Source organism: Apiospora marii, assembly GCF_038362585.1.
Source record: "Apiospora marii strain CBS 49790 chromosome Unknown utg000003l_segment0_segment0, whole genome shotgun sequence".
Taxonomy (NCBI): Eukaryota; Fungi; Ascomycota; class Sordariomycetes; order Amphisphaeriales; family Apiosporaceae; genus Apiospora; species Apiospora marii.
In genome coordinates this window covers 1,040,344-1,059,595 of record NW_027117374.1, presented here as the reverse complement: position 1 = coordinate 1,059,595, position 19,252 = coordinate 1,040,344, and the positions used below count along the sequence as shown (strand labels likewise).

General features: G+C 55.5%; 9 protein-coding genes across 9 annotated transcripts; 5 read left to right on the top strand and 4 right to left on the bottom strand.

The window, feature by feature from the left end:
* Positions 1-1,120: 1,120 nt before the first annotated feature.
* Positions 1,121-2,376, top strand: PG985_003823 (taurine dioxygenase; the record flags this gene model as incomplete). The annotated part of the gene is made up of 3 exons (XM_066823592.1): positions 1,121-1,264; positions 1,333-2,062; positions 2,129-2,376. 3 exons carry the CDS (start codon positions 1,121-1,123, stop codon positions 2,374-2,376), a joined length of 1,122 nt encoding a protein of 373 aa, XP_066686752.1.
* A 10-nt stretch (positions 2,377-2,386) lies between these two features.
* Positions 2,387-3,571, bottom strand: PG985_003822 (uncharacterized protein; the record flags this gene model as incomplete). The annotated part of the gene is made up of 3 exons (XM_066823591.1): positions 2,387-3,224; positions 3,306-3,351; positions 3,406-3,571. The coding sequence occupies 3 exons, from the start codon at positions 3,569-3,571 to the stop codon at positions 2,387-2,389; spliced, it is 1,050 nt and encodes a 349-aa protein (XP_066686751.1).
* Positions 3,572-4,239: 668 nt separating this feature from the next.
* Positions 4,240-5,789, bottom strand: PG985_003821 (aminotransferase class I and II; the record flags this gene model as incomplete). The annotated part of the gene is made up of 3 exons (XM_066823590.1): positions 4,240-5,313; positions 5,455-5,514; positions 5,586-5,789. 3 exons carry the CDS (start codon positions 5,787-5,789, stop codon positions 4,240-4,242), a joined length of 1,338 nt encoding a protein of 445 aa, XP_066686750.1.
* Positions 5,790-6,990: 1,201 nt separating this feature from the next.
* On the bottom strand, positions 6,991-8,109 carry PG985_003820 (uncharacterized protein; the record flags this gene model as incomplete). Its single annotated transcript, XM_066823589.1, has 2 exons — positions 6,991-7,231; positions 7,301-8,109. 2 exons carry the CDS (start codon positions 8,107-8,109, stop codon positions 6,991-6,993), a joined length of 1,050 nt encoding a protein of 349 aa, XP_066686749.1.
* An 821-nt stretch (positions 8,110-8,930) lies between these two features.
* Positions 8,931-10,661, top strand: PG985_003819 (major facilitator superfamily transporter; the record flags this gene model as incomplete). Its single annotated transcript, XM_066823588.1, has 1 exon — positions 8,931-10,661. One exon carries the CDS (start codon positions 8,931-8,933, stop codon positions 10,659-10,661), a length of 1,731 nt encoding a protein of 576 aa, XP_066686748.1.
* Positions 10,662-11,968: 1,307 nt separating this feature from the next.
* Positions 11,969-13,908, top strand: PG985_003818 (general substrate transporter; the record flags this gene model as incomplete). Its single annotated transcript, XM_066823587.1, has 6 exons — positions 11,969-12,409; positions 12,476-12,539; positions 12,615-13,001; positions 13,060-13,433; positions 13,501-13,665; positions 13,741-13,908. The coding sequence occupies 6 exons, from the start codon at positions 11,969-11,971 to the stop codon at positions 13,906-13,908; spliced, it is 1,599 nt and encodes a 532-aa protein (XP_066686747.1).
* Positions 13,909-14,265: 357 nt separating this feature from the next.
* PG985_003817 (MAK1-like monooxygenase) lies at positions 14,266-15,800 on the bottom strand (the record flags this gene model as incomplete). Its single annotated transcript, XM_066823586.1, has 4 exons — positions 14,266-14,962; positions 15,036-15,148; positions 15,207-15,640; positions 15,725-15,800. 4 exons carry the CDS (start codon positions 15,798-15,800, stop codon positions 14,266-14,268), a joined length of 1,320 nt encoding a protein of 439 aa, XP_066686746.1.
* Positions 15,801-16,224: 424 nt separating this feature from the next.
* On the top strand, positions 16,225-16,428 carry PG985_003816 (uncharacterized protein; the record flags this gene model as incomplete). Its single annotated transcript, XM_066823585.1, has 1 exon — positions 16,225-16,428. One exon carries the CDS (start codon positions 16,225-16,227, stop codon positions 16,426-16,428), a length of 204 nt encoding a protein of 67 aa, XP_066686745.1.
* Positions 16,429-16,691: 263 nt separating this feature from the next.
* Positions 16,692-17,956, top strand: PG985_003815 (uncharacterized protein; the record flags this gene model as incomplete). The annotated part of the gene is made up of 4 exons (XM_066823584.1): positions 16,692-16,776; positions 16,855-17,535; positions 17,626-17,760; positions 17,832-17,956. The coding sequence occupies 4 exons, from the start codon at positions 16,692-16,694 to the stop codon at positions 17,954-17,956; spliced, it is 1,026 nt and encodes a 341-aa protein (XP_066686744.1).
* Between the last annotated feature and the right edge of the window lie 1,296 nt (positions 17,957-19,252).

The following is a 19,252-nucleotide window of genomic DNA, read 5'->3' as shown; positions in this document are numbered from 1 at the left end:
TCAAAATTCTCGAGGCGCTTTTGCGACTAGCCACAAAAACCCCAATTGACTTCTGTCCTCTGTACCGACTGTCAAACTGGCAAGGATCTCTATGATCGGAGCTCTATTGATGCAGGCACCAGGTCAAGCGAGACCAGGAATATAGATTTGGTGGGTTGTGAGAAAAACCACAGCCATCTGTCTGGAAGGCGTGGTCGTGGTCTGGCAAAGCCCCCACAGTAACCGATCGGGGGCATCTTGCTGCTCCCGGCTTCAATCCACCACTCGGCGCCGAGGGCAACCGGAATGAACGGCAAGTAAGCAGACAATTGATTCATATCATTTCCCCTCATCGGTCGTTAGGTTGGCAATTGCATGAAATATACATGTACGCATCGCTGTTGCTGTAGGTTTCGTTAGCCATGCGCTCTTTGAGGAAAGAGACCGTTGTTTCTTCCCAATTCGCAGCTAACGAACATCCCCCCAGCCAATGAACTGCCCTCATATACCGAGCCAATCACCGCGATAAGGGGCATAAGAAGCGACTGCACAGTCTCAAGCGACAGCCATCGCCAATAGAAGCCATGACGGAGATATCCGGCAGCACCACCAGTGTCCGGGAAACGATTTAGCCGTCTTGTCTGCTCCAAAACCGGCCGGCGGGGAGAGGGGGATGGCGTGCCAGGCTACCCCAATAGCAACATCATACCGTACCCTCCAATGCCGGCGCGAACCCCTCCCAAACACGCATTCGATTGCCGATAGCGATAAACGTCTGATAGGCTGTCGGAGGGGCTATGGCGAAAGTCGTGATCGCTGCGGGTGGATTGTGGCATCATCACGATCAATGGTGTGCCTCTGCAGTGCACCGGGAATGAGCCGGGCCTGCGACACAGCAGCAGGGTGTGCCGCATCGCAGATCGGCCTCGTCGGGGTAGTATATGTGATATTGCACCTAGATTGCGTGATGCGCGCCATATCATAAGCGGGGGTGGGATGCCGCATCCGATCTCATGTATTCATAAAGAGACGCCTCGCTATCCCTAGGGGTGCTGCCGTATCATATCAAATCTAGAATACCAATTCAAGATTCGAGTTTCTCTCCTCGTAAACAAGCGGCAAAGAGACCAATACCATCGCCATGGCACCGTCAGGAACTTCCACCGTAACGGTGACGGAGCCCGTCTCTGTCCCCAAGAACCTCAAGACGCCCCAGCACTTCGGTGCCTATAAGGAGTTGGCGCCGCCCGAGTACAACAAGGACGTCGAGGAAAGAACGGCTACGGTAAGTCTCGTTGAACATTCCTTGGAGATATACTGCTTGATCTCGAAGCTCATGCATATCCAAACCAGTACCCTCATTACCTGCCCACCTGGGACGCCACGACCAAATACCCGCCCCTCGAGCCGTTCGAGCACTACGAACACGGCAAAGACGCCGACACCAGATACCCCGAGCTCCTCCCCGCCGGCAGCACCGCCACGAAGATCACGCCCCTGGCCGGCACCGAAGTCCGCGGGGTCCAGCTCAGCAGCCTAAGCGCCGCGGGCAAAGACCAGCTCGCGCGCCTCGTCGCCGAGCGCAAAGTCGTCGCGTTCCGGGACCAGGACTTCAAGGACCTGCCGATCCAGGACGCCCTCGACTTCGGCGGCTACTTCGGCCGGCACCACATCCACCCGGCCTCGGGCGCGCCCAAGGGCTACCCCGAGATCCACCTGGTGCACCGCGGCGAGGGCGACGAGTCCTCCAAGAAGTTCTACGCCTCGCGCACCAGCTCCGTCGCCTGGCACTCGGACGTCTCGTACGAGCAGCCGCCCGGCACCACCTTCCTCTACATCTTCGACAAGCCCGAGGCCGGCGGCGACACGCTCTTCGCCAACACCGTCGAGGCCTACAACCGGCTGAGTCCCCTGTTCCAGGAGCGCTTGCATGGCTTGCAGGCGACGCACTCGGGCTTCGAGCAGGCCGCGGCGTCGATTGCGCGAGGGGGTGTTGTTCGCCGGGAGCCAGTGGCCAATGTGCACCCTATCGTAAGAACGCATCCGGCCACGGGTGAGAAGGCGTTATATGTCAATCCTCAATGTAAGTCGATAAAGAAACGATGCATATCAAGATATCCAGGCTGTCTGAAGCTAACTGTTTCCGTAGTTACGCGAGACATTGTCGGCATGAAGAAGGAAGAGTCAGACGCCATCTTGAACTTCCTATACAGCCACATTGCTTGGGGAGCTGACTTCCATGTGCGCGTCAAGTGGGAGCAGGGGACGGTGGTCTTGTGGGACAACCGAGTCACCCAGCACTCGGCCTTGGTGGACTGGGAGAACAAGCAGCGAAGGCACCTGGCGCGCATCACGCCCCAGGCCGAGCGGCCGTACGAAACGCCATTCCATGGCTAGAATCATACCACTAAAAGCCAGGGATGAAGTCTTTCGACGACGAAGGTGTACTTTTGCTGTTTTCCTGTTGTGTAGTTTTAGCCCGTTTGCGGCCGCGCTCGTTGCGCTGCGAGATTCTGTTTTTAATACCAAATGGATCATTGCCCAGATCGTCGTCCGAGTCATCGCTCATATTTCCTGTGCTTGGCAGAGTCGCTTGTGAGACTGGCGCAGATGATGACGGTGGCGTCTTCGTAGAACCAGCTGGGCGTTTCACGCCTGCAGTAGGGGCAGGATCACGAGTTTGTGGTCGATTACTACCGCGAAGGTTACTGAGCGTCGAGCTGATGTTAGTACTCTTCGTGAAAGGCGGTCGTCGCGACGCATCGAGATCGTCGCTGTCATCATCGTCCACGTTCATAACCGAGCCCAGACGACGTGTAGGCGATGACGAGAATATGGAAGGCCGACGCGACGAGTCTGCCATCTCGCTGGAACTGGCGCCGAACCCAGCTGCCGCGCGTGTTGCTGTCGAAAACGAGGCGATCTTGTCCAGTCGGGGCACTTGCTTGCGTGGACTCGCCATCAAAGTGTATAGTGACGTCCCTTTGAGCGCACTGTTTGGAGCGACATCGTCGTCTTCAGAGTCGGACTCATGTCCTTTGCGAATCGCAGCGGCTTGCTTTCTAAGCAGACTGGCTCGTTCTTGCTTCTTCTCGGCAAGCCGCGACATGCCTCCTACCACGGGGCGTGCGATCTGACTGATGACAGCAGCGTGCAGGTGCGCTGTGAACTGGCGTGCGGTCGCGAGGAGCTCGTCCTCGACCATGTGGTAGCGATCATCATCATCAAACCCTTCGATCATGAAACTGGTTGTGGATCATTAGCATGAACATACATTTGACAGGTATTGCTCATGTGGCACGTTGGACAGTTGCCTATGCACTTACTTCTCTTGCAGTGGCTCGGGCGGCGGTGATGTGGAACCAGAGCGGCCTGCACGTCTCGTTAGCAAAATGTCAACGAGATAGGAAACGCACTTCAACCTACGAGCTCGGGACTGGGTATTCTTCTTCTTGGTAGAAGCAGCAGAGTGCGCTGGAGAGCCATTGGCTTTCCGGTCCGGATCTGCCTTTATGGGTGTGGTGCTTGAACGAGGTGCAGCACTCGAAGACGCCGCTGCGCCAGTGCGCTTCCAAGGTAGAACTCGCGGCATGATCTATGGCTGTAAACCTGGTTGCTTTGTGTAGAAGATGCGATTGAAGCGAAAATCCATGATGCAAAATGCGCCAAAAATAAAATGGGATGGATGTAGCAAAAATATTGTTTTTCTTGTCTGGGCGACAGGTACAATTTCTTGGTGTTGCAACTGAACGTGCGCTTTGTTGCTGAGGTTAGGTTGCGCAATACTTGCCGTAGCCGGGGGGTTCAAAGCTGAAGCATCGATTGTGAAGCTCAGTACGCGACGCGCCCGAGCCTCCAAGCCTTTGTAGTCCAGCCACTATTTCCCCGAACTAAGCAAGGGCTAGGTAACCAAATCTTTGTTTACGTCCCGGCAAGATATTACAGAAAATGAGAATCAACTATGTACTCAACTTGCTTGAACTGTACAATTCTGGATACAGCATGCTGTCGAGCCAAAAATTGTTCTCCGTCTTATTCACAAGGGTGTGGGACCCAGGGGGCATGCTAATGTTTTACTAGACAACCAAGTCTATCATTCTTCCCAGGAACGTATCTCATGAACTACGTAAACTTTTGGTCCTGCCATCTATGGAGACGAAAACGAAGATCTCCCACATTTATCCGCCTGGGTCGGAGCTGAGCTCTCTGAGCGGCCAACAACACCTCCATTAAGTTTGCGGTATCATCTCATCCAATCCACTACTGGGTATCCCGAACCACCTTATCCAAGGCCTTGGCGAAGTAGTCGATGTTACCCGTATTCAGACCCGCCATGCTGATGCGACCGTTTTTGGTCATGTAGACGTGCGCATCGGATCGGATCTTCATCACTTGCGCCTCGGTCAGGCCCGTGAAGCTGAACATGCCTATCTGGTCCGTGATGTGATTCCAGGTACCAGGGGTGCCGAGCTCCTCCAGCTTCGCCCGTAGCGACTTGCGCATATCGATAATGCGACCGCTCATCGTCCGGAGGTTCTCTTCCCACTCGGCGAACAGCTTGGGGTCGTTCATCACTGTGCCCGCAATGCGCGCGCCGTACAGCGGAGGGTTGGAGATCTCGGAGCGCTGCAGGATCGCGAGTTGCGACGCGATACGGGTGATGGTAGACTCGGCGTCGGGCGCCGGGCCCGTCACGGCGTGGAAGCAACCAGCGCGCTCACCGTACAGACCGAAGTTCTTGGCGAAACTCTGAGCAATCACCATCTCGAAGCCCTGTTCTACGAAGTGACGAACAGCCAAGTTGTCCTTCATCAGGTCGCCAGTGGCGAAACCCTGGTAGGCGCAGTCGAAGAAGGGGAAGTGGTTCTTGGATCGCATGATCTGGGCAATCTCCTTCCATTGCTCAAACGTCGGGTCGACACCGGTAGGGTTGTGGGCGCAAGCGTGGAGGAGGATGATGGATCGATCGGGGGCACCGAGGATGGCTGACTTCATGCCATCGAAGTCCAGGCCCTTGGTCTCTTTGGAGAAGTAGGGGTAGCTGGCAATGGGTACGTTTACGTTGCCGAAGATCTGGTTGTGGTTGGCCCAGGTGGGATTCGAGATGTACACCTTCTTGTTGCCAGTCCAGTACCGGGCAAGGAAGAGGGCTCCCAAATGTACGGCACCGGTGCCGGAGATGGTTTGTACTGATGCGACTCGTTTCTCTTGGATGGCGGGCGAATCGGCGCCACCAAGGATCAGCTCGGCCGCCTTGCTGGTGAAGAACGGAAGACCAGCAATCGGCGCATATTCGTGATTTAACTCGGGGTCGTTGCGGAGGGTCTCATCTGCCTGTAGGCGCGCAAGTGCAATTAGCTATCATGGCCATTGAGTGAAGTGGAGGTGGGGTGGGTTGAGGTCATTTCGTCGGCGGAGCACCTCCGAATTCGACAATGACGTAGATGAAGAGATCAAACAGTAAAGAATGCATACCTTCTTGACTACTGGAAGAACCCAAGGCTTTGCGTTGTTGTCGCGATACGCTCCAATGCCCTGGGAAATGTTAGCAAAGAACCGTTACCCCTCGCGCGCAATCGCGTGATGCGATGGGTGGTACGACTCACGAGGTCAACTTTGTCGGGGCTCTCATCGGCCTTGAAAGCTCGCATGAGCCCGAAGAGAGGATCTTCGGGGGCCTGAGGTACGACCTCGGCGGTGAAACTGGTTGCTGACGGCGGCGACATCTGTTTGGCTATGCTCTGCACTCGGCGGACTGAATTGGCGTGGTAGGAAGGGTCGAACTTGTTGCTCGGTCTGTGGGTGGGCATTTTGGAAAGACAAGCAGAGGGAGCGGGAAGGCAGATATAGCTCTCCCCCACAGGCGACTAAGAAGTGTTACTTAGGTGCTGGGTTGGCTTGCTGGTACTAATAATAACGCTGGTGGCAGCAGGGACGCGGGCGAACGGGCTGGGGAAGGAGCTGTAGTCGTTTGGTTTGGTCACAGGCGGGCGGGAGGATTGGATTCAGGTCGTTTCGATAGGCTGGCGGCGCTGGCCGTGGGGCCCGTAGGTCTCAAACGCAGGGGTTCAGTGTGCACCTCCGTGGGGTAGTTGCCTAATCGTCTCCTGTTTACGGGGAAGATCGCATGAGCCTGGAGGGGCCAAAGGCGATGCTATGACCGGTAAACTGGAGATTGCCAGCCTGGGCGTGTTTCTGGCCGCGTGGTATTGTTTGTTTCGTGAGGCAATTATCGTCGAGGAAGTGTGAGAGAAAGACTATTGATAGAATTTGCGTAGCAATAGGGAGCAGCACAACATCAACTAAGAATAAACTCTCCAGAAAACATGAAGCGAGGCCCGCGCAGACTTTAAATGGTTCACCTAGTAGCCATTCCGTTGACCGTCAGATCTAATTGCACTTGATACTTACCGTGCATACCCGGTTGGGGAAGAAGCCGTGGGACCTTGTCGGCTCGATTTCCTGTCATGACACGCCCGGTTCCTTGCGATGGCACAATCATGTGGTGGGTGGGTAGTGTGGATTTGGAGGGCAGTCCCCTATGATCTCACTCCCGGCCGAGGCATTTTCCATTACCCCAAAATCGTATCATCAGCTCACTCCCAACTAAAAGTTACGTTAATCCGTCGGCATCTTCGGTTGTTGGCTCTCCTGATTACGACTTCAATAAAGCCTTCCCCTGTAGAACACCAGGATTCCAAAATTTGATTTTCGCGGTTGACAGATACCACCGCCCCCTAGGTTAGATATTTGTCCTCGAGGTCGAGCAGATCACTGGAGTTTCCTACAGGCTGCAAAGGCCCCGGGACCGGAGCCGACCTATCACACGTTAAGCGCACCAATCCTGGCATTGGCTAGTAAACCCGTCCTCAACCGATCTGCAAGCATTTGCATGTGATGGGTTGACCAACCGATTCAGCAGTCATTATCCAGTTACAATTATATCAAGGCATCGTATTCAGGCATGTGATGATATGGTATTGTGTTTTATTTGACTACGACGTCGCTGGCTTATATTATTAGGTCCCATACAACCAAGAATGAACAGAGCCCGCACGTCGTGTAGAACATGTACTTGGCCATGCTCGGCCGCTGCGTCGCTTTCTTCAGCTGCGTATTTCCTCTTCCAACGTTTTCCGCCGTATTGAAGGAATCCGTCACTAGTTGGTCGATATGCGCAGATTGAGTGGCCAGATTGTTGACAAGCTGCGTCTGCAGCTCCGAAATCTCTATCAACGACTTTTCGGCAGTTCTGTTGGGTTTGGGTTAGCATTGCGAATACAATAAGCCAGTGATGGCGATGGCTGAATGAGATGCATACCTGACTTGGTCCAACGTGCTTTCGTAGTGCTTGAGCATATCATGGTTCTCCTGCTCGAACATCTGAATCTGCTCAGGCGACAAGTCCTGCGCTGTGTCGTGCGATGATGGCTGCTGTTCAGGCGGGAGTGATTGAGACGCCTTCCTCCTTTCTTTCCCAGGGCTGTCGGGCATGATGCCCAGGCTCGCCATTTGAGACGATGTAGCCTTTGCAAGGACGCTGCGGTTCTTCTCCATCTCGCGATGCAGCCGCACCTCCATCATGTCCTGCTGCATCTTGACGCACTCCTGTAGCCGCTGTCGCAGCGCCCAGAGCACGCTCTCGCGGTGTGTGTTGAGCATATTGGCTTTGTCCTCCGCGGTGGCGTGCTCCGCCGTCTTGTTGATCTTTCCCCCGCCGGCTGCCCAGGCTCCCAACGCTCCCAAGCCCCGTCCGAACTTCTTGGCAATGAGGCTGCTCTCCATCTCGCGGCGCGTATTCTCGGCGTCGGAGAGCTCGCGGATCTTCGCATTCAGCTGGCGAAGCATGGACTTGGAGTTCGCATCGATCTCCTCGCGCTCGCGATCGGTGAGGGGCCGAGATTTTCGGTCATGCTGGGCGGAGCGGATGAGGGTTCGTCGAGGAGGCGCGGTGGAGAGGTAAGACTGGCGTATGCTGCGCAGGTCGGTATGCAGCGAAGTTATGGCCTGGTTGATCTTGTAGGCTTCCTTGAGAAACTCGTCGAGGTTGTCCACATTGAAGGCACGCTTGGTGGGCGAAGCTTTGTGTTGCGACAGGAAGCTGTCGAAGAGGGGCGTGATGTCGGTCATTGTGGTATTGTAAAGAAAGTTGGCAATATAGCGTAATGTCATTAGCCATGAACTGCATTACAGCGCCCTATGTTTGGGGTACGGTATGGTGATGTTGATCAGCACTTGGCTGGAATCTTTCTACAGCTCTATCTCTCTACCCAAACAAGGAAGCCACGATGCAGCTTGGTGTTAGTACGGAAGCTCTGACGTTGCTTGCTAAGCCACAGGTCTGTCTACCTAGATACAAATATGTGGCTGCAGGCGGCGCCACAGCAACACAAGCATCAATCGCAACCAATCGAGGCGGCTTTTCGTCCAGACTCGGTCAAACCAAGAACTCTAAATAAAGCATGCCCCTGGCTGACTGATGAACCACTGATCGACGTCGTCTGGTCTATTCAATCCCAGATAACCTTGTGCGCCTCATCAACTCTTCTTTTCGCTCAGTCGCAGAGCGGCCGCAGATGGAGGCTCAATAATGACCCCAGGTGAGCACCGCGGTGAGAAACGTAACGAAAAAATCGAAGAGCCGACACTAGGACAAATTAGTGGCCTCTGGGACCGTTGCAATCCCCAGCAAATCGCCCCTACAGCATGGCGGTAAATCCGAATACCCGCCAAAGGGTGGGTTTCTGTTTACGGGAATAACCCATCGGTGCAAGATGCCCTCTTATTGACGCTCCTGTTATCACGCCTCTTGAGATCCGAAATCGCCCCCCCACCATGCATGTCCATCTTTTATCTACACCGATGCCCCTACCGGCTGGGCCGGTAAAAAGTTTATCATCCATCATGGAATCTTGCAATTCCCATTTCCTTCCCTTCAGCCCGTCGTCCTCATGAACGCTGAACCGAAACCACAAGAGAGCCAACCCGCGGCCGAGCCATCTTCCAAAGATGATGAGCGCCTGTCGTCGGCGTCGGCTCGGACTCCCCCGAGCGTTACCTCTCCCGCGAACTCGTCTTTGAGGAATTCCCAGGATTCGAGCCGTCCCAGCCTGGACGGCACCGTTCACGAAGATGCGGACCAGGCCGAGCAGAACATGGCGGTGGTGTCGCGAGCCTCCAGCGGACCGGCGTACACCGTCTTCTCGACCAAGATGGTCTACTGGATCGTGGCTATGAACTGCATCTCGGCCTTCATCTCCCCGACCACCGCCAACATCTACTTTCCCGCGCTCCCGTCCATCGCAAACGACTTGGGCGTTTCTATCGGTCAGGCCAATCTTTCGCTTACCACTTACATGATCTTCCAGGCCTTGGCGCCAACCATTTTCGGAGATCTTGCCGATGCCGCCGGGAGGCGACCCGCCTTTATCATCGCCATGGTAATCTATTTGGGCGCCAACATTGGATTGGCCCTGCAAAGGAACTTCGCAGCTTTGCTGGTGTTCCGCATGATGCAGAGCGGTGGAAGCAGTGGCACAATTGCCCTGGTTTACGGTGTTGTCGCCGACATCGCCCCGAGCTCCGAAAGGGGTCGGTATATGGGCATCGTAGGCGCCGGTATTACGGTCGGCCCCTCACTTGGCCCCGTCATTGGCGGTCTACTGACCCAGTACCTGGGCTGGCCTTCCGTCTTCTGGTTCTGCGTCGTCGTATCCGTGGTGTTTCTTGTCCCGTACATCCTAGCGGTTCCCGAAACGGGGAGAAAGATTGTGGGAAATGGCTCAATCCCGCCTCAAGGATGGAACATGACCTTGCTCGATTACATCCGATTCCGACGACAACCCGTCGACGCATCCAGACCGCCCCGAGAGAAGCGGAAGTTTCCCATCCCCAACCCATTCAACACACTTCGTGTCGTGGGCAACAAGGATATGGCCCTGGTGCTTGGTTACAATGCCTTGATCTACGTTGGCTTCATGACTTGCACATCAACCCTGTCGACCCAGTTCGCAGACATTTATCACTACAACAACATCCAGCTCGGCCTATGCTACCTGCCCGTCGGCGTCGCCTGCATGACAGCGTCTATATCGCAGGGGTTCATCCTCGACTGGAACTATCGCCGGACCGCCAAGAAGCTGGGTGTCAAGATCGACCGCAAGCGCGGCGACAACCTGAAGGACTTCCCCATCGAGCGGGTGCGCATCCAGCTCATCTTCCCCCTCATCGTCGTCGGTGCCGCGGCCTACATCGCGTACGGCTGGGTCCTGCAAGCCGAGCTGCACGTGGCCGTGCCGCTGGTCCTTTCCTTCTTCATCGGCCTCTGCGTCACGGGCAGCTTCCAGATCATCAACACACTGATCGTGGACCTGTACCCCGAGGCCCCGGCCACGGCGACCGCGGCTAACAACTTCGTGCGCTGTCTGGCCGGCGCGATCTCGACCGCCCTCATCGAGATCCTCATTGGGGCGTGGGGCCGCGGCTGGGCATACACGTACGTGGCCCTGCTCTTCTTGATACCCAGTCCCATCCTCTGGCTCATCCAGAAGAACGGGCCCAAGTGGCGGGAGGAGCGTAGGCTGAGGTCCGTCGCCCGGGCGGAACGGAAAGAGCGGAAGGAGATGGAGAAGAACCAGCAGAGTGAAGAAGATGCGTCTCAAGATAATGGATTGAGAGCTTAGATGATGAGGTATCGGGAGTAGATTAAACCTTGTTTTTGTTTTAGAGCCGAGCCATAGAATGTTATATACCCAGAAGGAGGCGCGGCGTAGCATGAGGAAGCAGCCATGCACGCCTTGATAGAGATATACCAGAGTAAACATAATTATAATACCTTTTGATTTGGATATAAATACCTTTGACACTTATGAATACCTACAGGGACGCTTTGGCTCATAAAAACATGACCATGTTTCTTTCGGCTCCATAGTCAAGCCTGCGTCCCTTAAACACCAGGGCAGAGTGAGTATGACCTAGCTTCGTATCCACTCACGCATGTCGTTTTTTACAATCATGGCTTATATAGCATTGGGTCTTCTCGACGATCTCCAAAAACCGTATTGCTCTTTGTTCTTCTCTTGTGTGCACCTAAACAGTACAACAAGCGGCGACTGATGGAATCCCTGACTAACACCACATGAGATCAACGACACTTAACACACCGCATGCATGGATCGACTGGGAGACTGCTAGTGAGAGCCCACTGTGGCAACCACCGTTGTTGACGCCCGTCATCAATAGTCAAGACGCTCCACAGAATGCATATGGGAAAAGCCACCAATGTAGCATGCAAATGAACTCTGGGGCGATTCCCATCTAATTCTAGGCGAAACGGATAAGAACCTAGCATCTTGTGCAACTCATATCCCATCGGGGACAGGACCGAGGCCAGATGCATATGCAGCACACGTATTCGAATGATACCACCCTCTTTCGCCCATATGACCTACTGCTGTTACCCCATTTATATATAACAAGTGGCTTTATAGCCCCACCACACATGGCAGAGAGGCCTGGGATCAGGTCCGGGGTAGGTCGTAGCCAAGTGTGTCGAGTGCGGGGAAATCTGCTTCAGCGGCCCCTTGTCCACGTTGATCTGCCGAACAGGATGTTTCTCCATCGGCGAACACTCGATGGCTGATCAACCACTGGATTAACTTAGCGGAGGGGTGTGTGCCGTTCTCCTGCAAGACATAAGTGGATCTGCTCTTTCACAAATGTGTGCAAATATGTAACCTCGATGTCGTTGAGGGGCATCGGGACTTTAATGGGCGCCGTGCAGGCTGTTCTTCAAACAGGGGGGCGGCATATGTGCTGCCATCGCTTGACGTATTTGGTGAATCGAGCCTTGCCTGAAGAAAAACGTATTTGGAGATTCTTGAACATGTTTCTAATCGACTCATGTTTTAAACAACATTCCTCTGCGTGTGGTTATTATCACGGTCATTGTGTCTGACTTCTGTAGTGATCGGTCGTTTCATATCACAACATGGCTACAGCCCATGCAAACCAGGAGGCGGGGGCCCGGCTCCACGTCAAAGCCCTCGTGGCCATGACTTTCGTGTCGCTAAGCTCGTTCCAATACGGCCTCGATTTCGGCGTGATCGGTGGTCTGCAGGCCATGGTCGGATTCCTCAAGGTCTTCGGCACGCCCCCCACGGAAGCGCTGCCCAAGTGGAACATCTCGTCGGAGCGCCAGCAGCTCATCTCCTCCCTCATGGTGCTGGGCGCCTTCATCTCGTCCTCGTCGGCGGGCTTTACGTCCCGCTGGGTTGGCCGTCGGCTATCGCTCTGGATCGCCTGCGCGCTCGTCTTCGTGTCCACGGCCATCATGCAGGCCACGGTCGACATTGGCGGCCTTTACGCGGGGCGGCTCATCTTGGGGCTGGCGAACGGGCTGCTCATGACCCACGCGCAGCTTTATATCACGGTAGGTTGCCACCCTTGCCGGTTTCTGGGTCATTATTTGCTGGACTGGCCTAACCCCAATGCGTAGGAAGTCGTGGCTGCAAGATACCGAGGCTTGGGTATATCCGCTTTCACCCTATGGGTCGCTTTAGGTAAGCTCTTCATCATGACGAAACTAATTCTCTCCCTTATATTCGCATGTGCTGATCAAGTTCCCCAATGCACAGGTAGCTTCGTCGGCAACCTCGTCGACTACGGCACTGCCGAACGTCCCGACCGCAGCTCATACATCATCCCCCTCGGCACCGTCCACATCGTGCCCGGGATTCTCTTCATCGCGCTCTTCTTCCTGCCCGAGAGCCCACGTTGGCTCGCCGCTCGCGGGCAAACAGCCCAAGCCGAAAAAAGCCTGACCTGGTTGCGCCCTGGACCGGCTCACTGGTCCGTCGCCGAGGAGCTCGCCGAGATGGAAGCCGCCCTCGCGGCCGAGGCACAGCTCCAGTCTAGTATCGGTCTTCTGGACCTGGTCCGAAACCCCATCGACCGCCGCCGCACCACCATCGCCGTACTTGGGTTGACGACGCAGGCCGCTTCCGGCGCCATGTTCCTGATCTGTATGTCATCCTCCACTTCTAGTAACTGACACGAAAGTATTTTAACCTCTCATTACAGCATACGGAACCTACTTCTTCTCCATGGCCGACGTCGGCGACGCCTTCACCAATTCGTGCATCCTGACGGGCGTGGGCGTCGCCGGGCTCGTGCTGAGCAACCTGGTCATCACGCGGTGGGGCTACCGGCGGCCCATGATGATGGCCGGCTTCGCGCTGTGCGGCCTCGCGCAGCTCATCATCGCCGTCGTCTACACGGTCGAGCCGGGCACCGAGAAGACGGGCAAGGTCATCGTGGGCGTCTCGGTCCTCTACATCGTCGCCTACAACGGCCTCATCTCGCCCTACGCCTGGCTCTCGGGCGGCGAGCTGTCGTCGCAGCGGCTGCGGTCGTATACGTTTGGGATCGCGACGGCGATTGGGTTCTTTGGTGCGGTGAGTGATGACACGTTGACATACCGGGAGAAGATACATGGCACTAACTAGTGATGCTTGCTCGTAGTGGCTCACGACGTTCACGGCACCTTACTTCATCAACCCGGACTCGCTCAATTGGGGTCCCAAGTACGGTTACATCTGGGCCCCATCTTGCTTCATTACCATGGTCTGGATCTACTTCTACCTCCCCGAGGCCAAAGATCGAACCCTGGAGCAGATTGATGAAATGGTTTGTGTGGTTTTCTTTCCATCCGACCCAAAACGTCTAAGAAAAGAGATAATAGCTAACCAGACTCTCACATAGTTCGAGGCTCGTGTTCCGGCCAGGAAGTTTCGCGGCTACAAGTGCACTGGCGCACATGCTGCTCTCGAGAAAGAGAAGGAGGCAGAGATGCCCAATGCGACCCACGAAGAGGGCGATGGAAGCCCCTCCACCACCAAGCAGCACGTTGTTTCTGACGCAAAGGCATAGAAGGCGGGTAGATAACTCAATAATCCCGGAAGAGGAGGCGGAGACCTTCATAGTCCCGGCAACATGTAACACGAGGGAGGAGCATGTGGGGGTGCGGGAAGTACGTTGTACAGATAATCCGTTTGATATGTTTATTGGTGCAGAAATGATGATATCTAAGCATGTCGGCTATCTACTTAAACAGCACATCACTCAAGAGCTCATGTATAGTTCGGCATGTTGGATCCTGACAAACCACAAGGTAATGGAATTGTAGAAGGCAACCTGCTGTGGTCTTGACAATTATCTATCTTTCTTCAACAACGCCCTCTGCGTACCTAGCCCCGAAAGCTGAACTCACTAATTTGACTCCATCCCCTAATCAGAAACCGCCGCCGCCACCTGCTTAGCCACCTCCTCGTACGTCTCTTCCGCATGCTTCTCCGCATCATGCTCAAAGATCCAAGCGAGCCGCGGGAACTGGATAAGCGTCGGATCGTCCTTCACCTTGTCCCAATCCGTCTTGTGCCACATATCCCGCGTACTCTCGCCCGTCTTCTGCGCCTCGCGGACACGCTCATACCGAATCCGCTCGTGGACGCGGACGGCGATCGGCACGTTGTCCTTCGACCCGCCGAGCCGCAGGCACGTCGCGATCGTCACGCCGTCCTCGACGGCCTGCGCCGCGCCCTGGGCGCTGGTGGGCAGGAACGGGTGGGCCGAGTCGCCCAACAGGAGGATGCGCGCGCCCGGGCTGACCCAGGTCGGTAAGGGGTCGCGGTAGACGAGCTTCCAGTCGACGAGGCGGGACTCGGGCGTCTTGCTGACGATGCGGCGGCACATGGGGTCCCAGTCCTTGAGGGCGTCGAGGACCTCGGACAGCTTGCCGGGGAAGGACCAGGACTCGTCGATGTCGTGCTCGTCCGGGTGCGTCAGGACCCAGCAGCAGTCGGCGCCGTCCTTGATGGTGCTGAAGAGCAGGTGCATGTCGGGGCCGATCCAGCCGTTGAAGGTGTCGCCGTTGTTGCAGAACTGGGCCGTTTCGGGGTCTGCGAGCATGTCCTCGTTGGTGAACCTGGGGAGGGGATCCTTGTATCAGTAAAGTATCAGAACTGAAAAAGGGCGCGACAAAGCAGGTTGCGACGTACCAGGCACGCCATACTGCGTATCCGCTGCTTTTGGGCTTGTCTTCGTACCCCAGCACAGACTTGCGCGCCTTGGATCGCACGCCGTCAGCGGCTAACACGACATCGCCTGCGACCTAATTGAACGACTGAGTTAAAGGTATCTCTCAATTGCCCACTGATCCAATCCCTTACCTTCTCACCGTTCTCAAGGATAATACCCGCCTCTCCCTCCTCCTCAAAGTAAGTCCGGATCTTGTTGCCCAGATGTATCGGAATCCCCAGATCGACAGTCGCATGCTCATAGACAACCGCATGCAGCTCCCCGCGGTGCCCGTTGAAGTTGGGCGCGGTGCGGTCGTACTCGGGCGTGCGCTGGTTGATGACGACCTCGCCCGTGTCGTACTTGTGGATGTTGAAGCCGTAGGCGCGCAGGTCGATGCTGAAGGCGCGCATGCGGTCCGCGACCTCGCCGGGGCCCCGTACGCCCCACCGGTGGAAGATGCGCCCCGCGTTGGGGCCGAACGAGATGATGTCGCCCAGCGACCGGAGCTCGTCGAACTGCTCGTAGATCTCGACGTCGTGCCCGTTGCGGTGGCATTCGATCGCGGCGCCGAGGCCGCCGAAGCCTGTTGGGCAAGTGATGGTGAGCTTCTTACCCCAATACTATCCCATAGCATGTGATGGATGTCTTGGGTTCGAGCTCTTCTTACCTGCTCCTACTACAATCACCTTGATGCCCGTTTTCGGCCGTTGGGTCGAGCCGTTCGCTGTGCCATTGCTAGTCATTGTGTATATCGACAGGAAGATGCTCTAGACACTTTTTCCATATGGTATACTTGTCCGGGCCAGCTATGGTCGCAGTGATAGGAATTGTATTGAGAACTCTCTGTCTATCATTGGCCATGCCACTCTTGTAAGAAGGATAGTGTACATCCTGCGACCTGCTGCACCTCATCTACGCCCCATAACATCTCTGACGAGCACGCACATACTCCCATGTTCCACTATTGGCATGCAGTTCGCGTTGCCATGCTTCCCCTTAGCGAACCTGGAGAGCTTGCCAGAGGGTAGCATGCGGGGGTGGGGTTACCCCGACTTTCACTGCCCTTCCCCCGCGTTCAGGTCCCTCAGTCAGCGCTGATAGAGCCCCCAGACTCGCGCATGATAGCCCCCGATTGGCGGATGTTAGCTTAGCCTAAGCAACGCCCCGATGCACCAGGGTCGAATCTGGACGAGCGTGACCATGCCGAAACGTCGGAACATGACAGACCTCGGCGGCAGTTATGCGATACCCAAACAGGCCCACACGAGCGCCTCGACGATCGTGTCCCCATCGGCTGCAGAAGAATGGCCGGCCTTGAAGATGTGCTCTGGTGGGTCTTTTGCAGAAAGGAAGCCAAGCAGCGTGACGTGACCGCGGGAGGAACAAGCCGATCCCGACAGATGGCTTCGCCGACGATCGCTACCGGTGATAGAGTCATGGGTTGAAATGAACAAGAACTGAGTATATGATGAAGCTGGCACGATCCATATAATGCTGGAGTCTTTGACGTATTCGATCCACTCGTATCGCGTCATCAATGTTAAAGCTGTTTGAAAGGGGCATACACACGACGACCTACAATACCCTACGCAACACGTACAAGCTACATCTCGTACCCAGAACCCTTTTCGACAATGACATCGAATCCAACATGGGGAGAGAAGACGGCTGGGTCAGAGGTAGCCAAGACCTTTGCAGATAAGATCAAAGGCCGCAATGGTATGAGAAGCCCACCCCCGCCTGTATAACATAACACGAACTCCTGAAGCCAGAGCTAACCCTCTCTCGAAAAAAAAGTCGTAATCACCGGCGTCGCCCCCAAAGGCATCGGCCAATCGACCGCGAGCGCCATCGCCGCCCAGGGCCCCGCCCACCTCATCCTCGCGTCGCGCACCAAGGAGAAGCTGGAGCAGTCGGCCACGGAGCTCCGGAGCGCGCACCCGGGCGTCGACATCCAGACCGTCCTCCTGGACCTGGCGTCGCAGGCGTCCGTTCGCGAGGCCGCCGCGGCCATTGCGCAGCGCATTCCGACGCTGGACCTTCTCATCAATAACGCGGGCGCCGTCGTCATGACGCGGCAGCTGACGGCCGAGGGCATCGAGCTCCAGTTCGGCGCCAACCACATCGGGCACTTCCTCTTCACGCAGCAGCTGATGCCGCTGCTGGAAGCCGCCGCGGCCGCGCGCGACAGCGCCTCTGGGGCGGGGGCGGGGGCGACGCGCATTATCAACCTGTCGAGCCAGGGCCACCGCTGCTCGCCGGTGCGGTTCCACGATATCAACATCGAGGGCAAGGAGGTGCCCGAGGAGGAGAGGCAGCCGTCGTACATGCCGCCGACGTTCACGCGGGCGAACGAGGACGGCTACATACCCATTGCTGCGTACGGGCAGAGCAAGTCGGCCAACATCCTTTTCTCCGTGGGTTTACAGCGGCGATTGAAGTCGCGGGGCATCGCGTTCTTTTCCGTTCATCCAGGATGTGAGTCTACCCCCCTTGACCCCTTGTCTCCTGTCGTAGGAGGCAGGAGGCGATACTCCCACAAAACAGCGGTTTGCTAATGCAGCAAAGCCATGGACACCCACTTGGGCCGGGACCACGATCCCGAGATGGCAGAGGCAATCTCGAAGACGGCTACGTACTGGAAAACGCTGGACCAAGGGTCGGCTACGACGCTGGTCGCGGCTCTGGATCCCGCACTAAACGGTAAGTAGCCCCTTTGCCCCTCCAGCTTTGGCTTTTCCAAATGCGACATGCACTTACCCCACGCATCGCAGACTCAAATGAACCGTACCTATCCGACTGCCAGTTCGCTGAACCGGCCCCTTGGGCCAAGGACGCGGAAAACGCAGAAAAGCTCTGGAAGTTGAGCGAGGAACTGATAGGGGAGAAGTTTGACTAGTAGGTTAGTAACTGGGAATCATAACGCGCGACGCGGCAGAAGGCGAAGCACAAGCGACCATCATGAGTGGTCAATGCGCTGGTCGAGGGGCTGCTGTACGGATAAGGCCAGCCCAATAACGTAGCGAATGACACAGAAGGACGCCCCGAGATTCTCAGACGTTCTTTAACGAAATCACTTGATGAGTTGGTCGACTGTTGATCGATTTTGCCAATTGCCTAGGAATTCCAGCTTTGATGCAGTGTTGATAATTTTGCGCAAGAAGGCTTTAGCCAGCACCGTAATCGAAAGGGGAAAAAAACCTTTGATGGTTACTTACGGAAGCAGCAAACGGTTCCTTGTACCTGCACTTGTGCAAGTGGAAAAGACAGGCAACAGGCACGCTCGTCTTCGTAGAATGCAATAAAAAAGGATTGAGAAAAGGTACGTAGAAAAGCAAAAGACATATAAAATAATTGAGAAGAAAAAAAATGATTAGGGGAGAGAGAAAAAAAAAAGGACATTGACTAGCATCTCTTGGTTTCGATCCAAGGACCTCCGGGTTATGAGCCCGGCGCGCTTCCCCTGCGCCAAGATGCTTTCATCATCAGGAATGTCACCGGGATATGAAAATTGTCGTTTTAGAATTGCTTATGAATGCTGAGCTTATTGATGAATCCGTAGAGAGGGTGGCTGTGGGCTTATCCCGCGAGGTTTATGCCCTGCTTCTGTCGATGAACAAGATGTTACTCGGAAGCTTCTCAGAATGACTCACTGGAGCGTTATCGGAGTCGCTGTAGCGTCCATGGTTTAGTGGGCCGGCACGCTGATGTCGTACCTACAGCCACCAGCACTGCACGCGTCCGTGAACAACACCTGCGACCACCAAAAGGACCCCTACCGTCTAGGTTAACTAACATGTTGTCGCACAATCGCCGAGTCAATATCTCTAGACTGGCCTTACAATTTCTTCCCTACTTGCCTTCAGTATACCTCGCAAGCTTGGCACTTGGTAGTCGGCGTAGACTCCCTGCAGCGCCGTGGGGGCCAGCAGCGCCTGGCGTCTTACTTGATGCAGATCCGGGGTAAATCTGATCGCTTCCCACCCAGCTACCTATGCGTACTAGGGGTGGCACATTATCCGGATATCAATGCGATTGAATATGCGTAATTATACAGATACAGTTTTCGATTTCGCATTCGTAATGGTCTCATACAGTAGATTGAGGTTGCTAAAAGCGACACAGCTCGTTCATGGCCAGGGGTAAGCCAATGATTTGGGCCAGGTCTGTTGAGCTAAAGGAAGATTATTCGAGC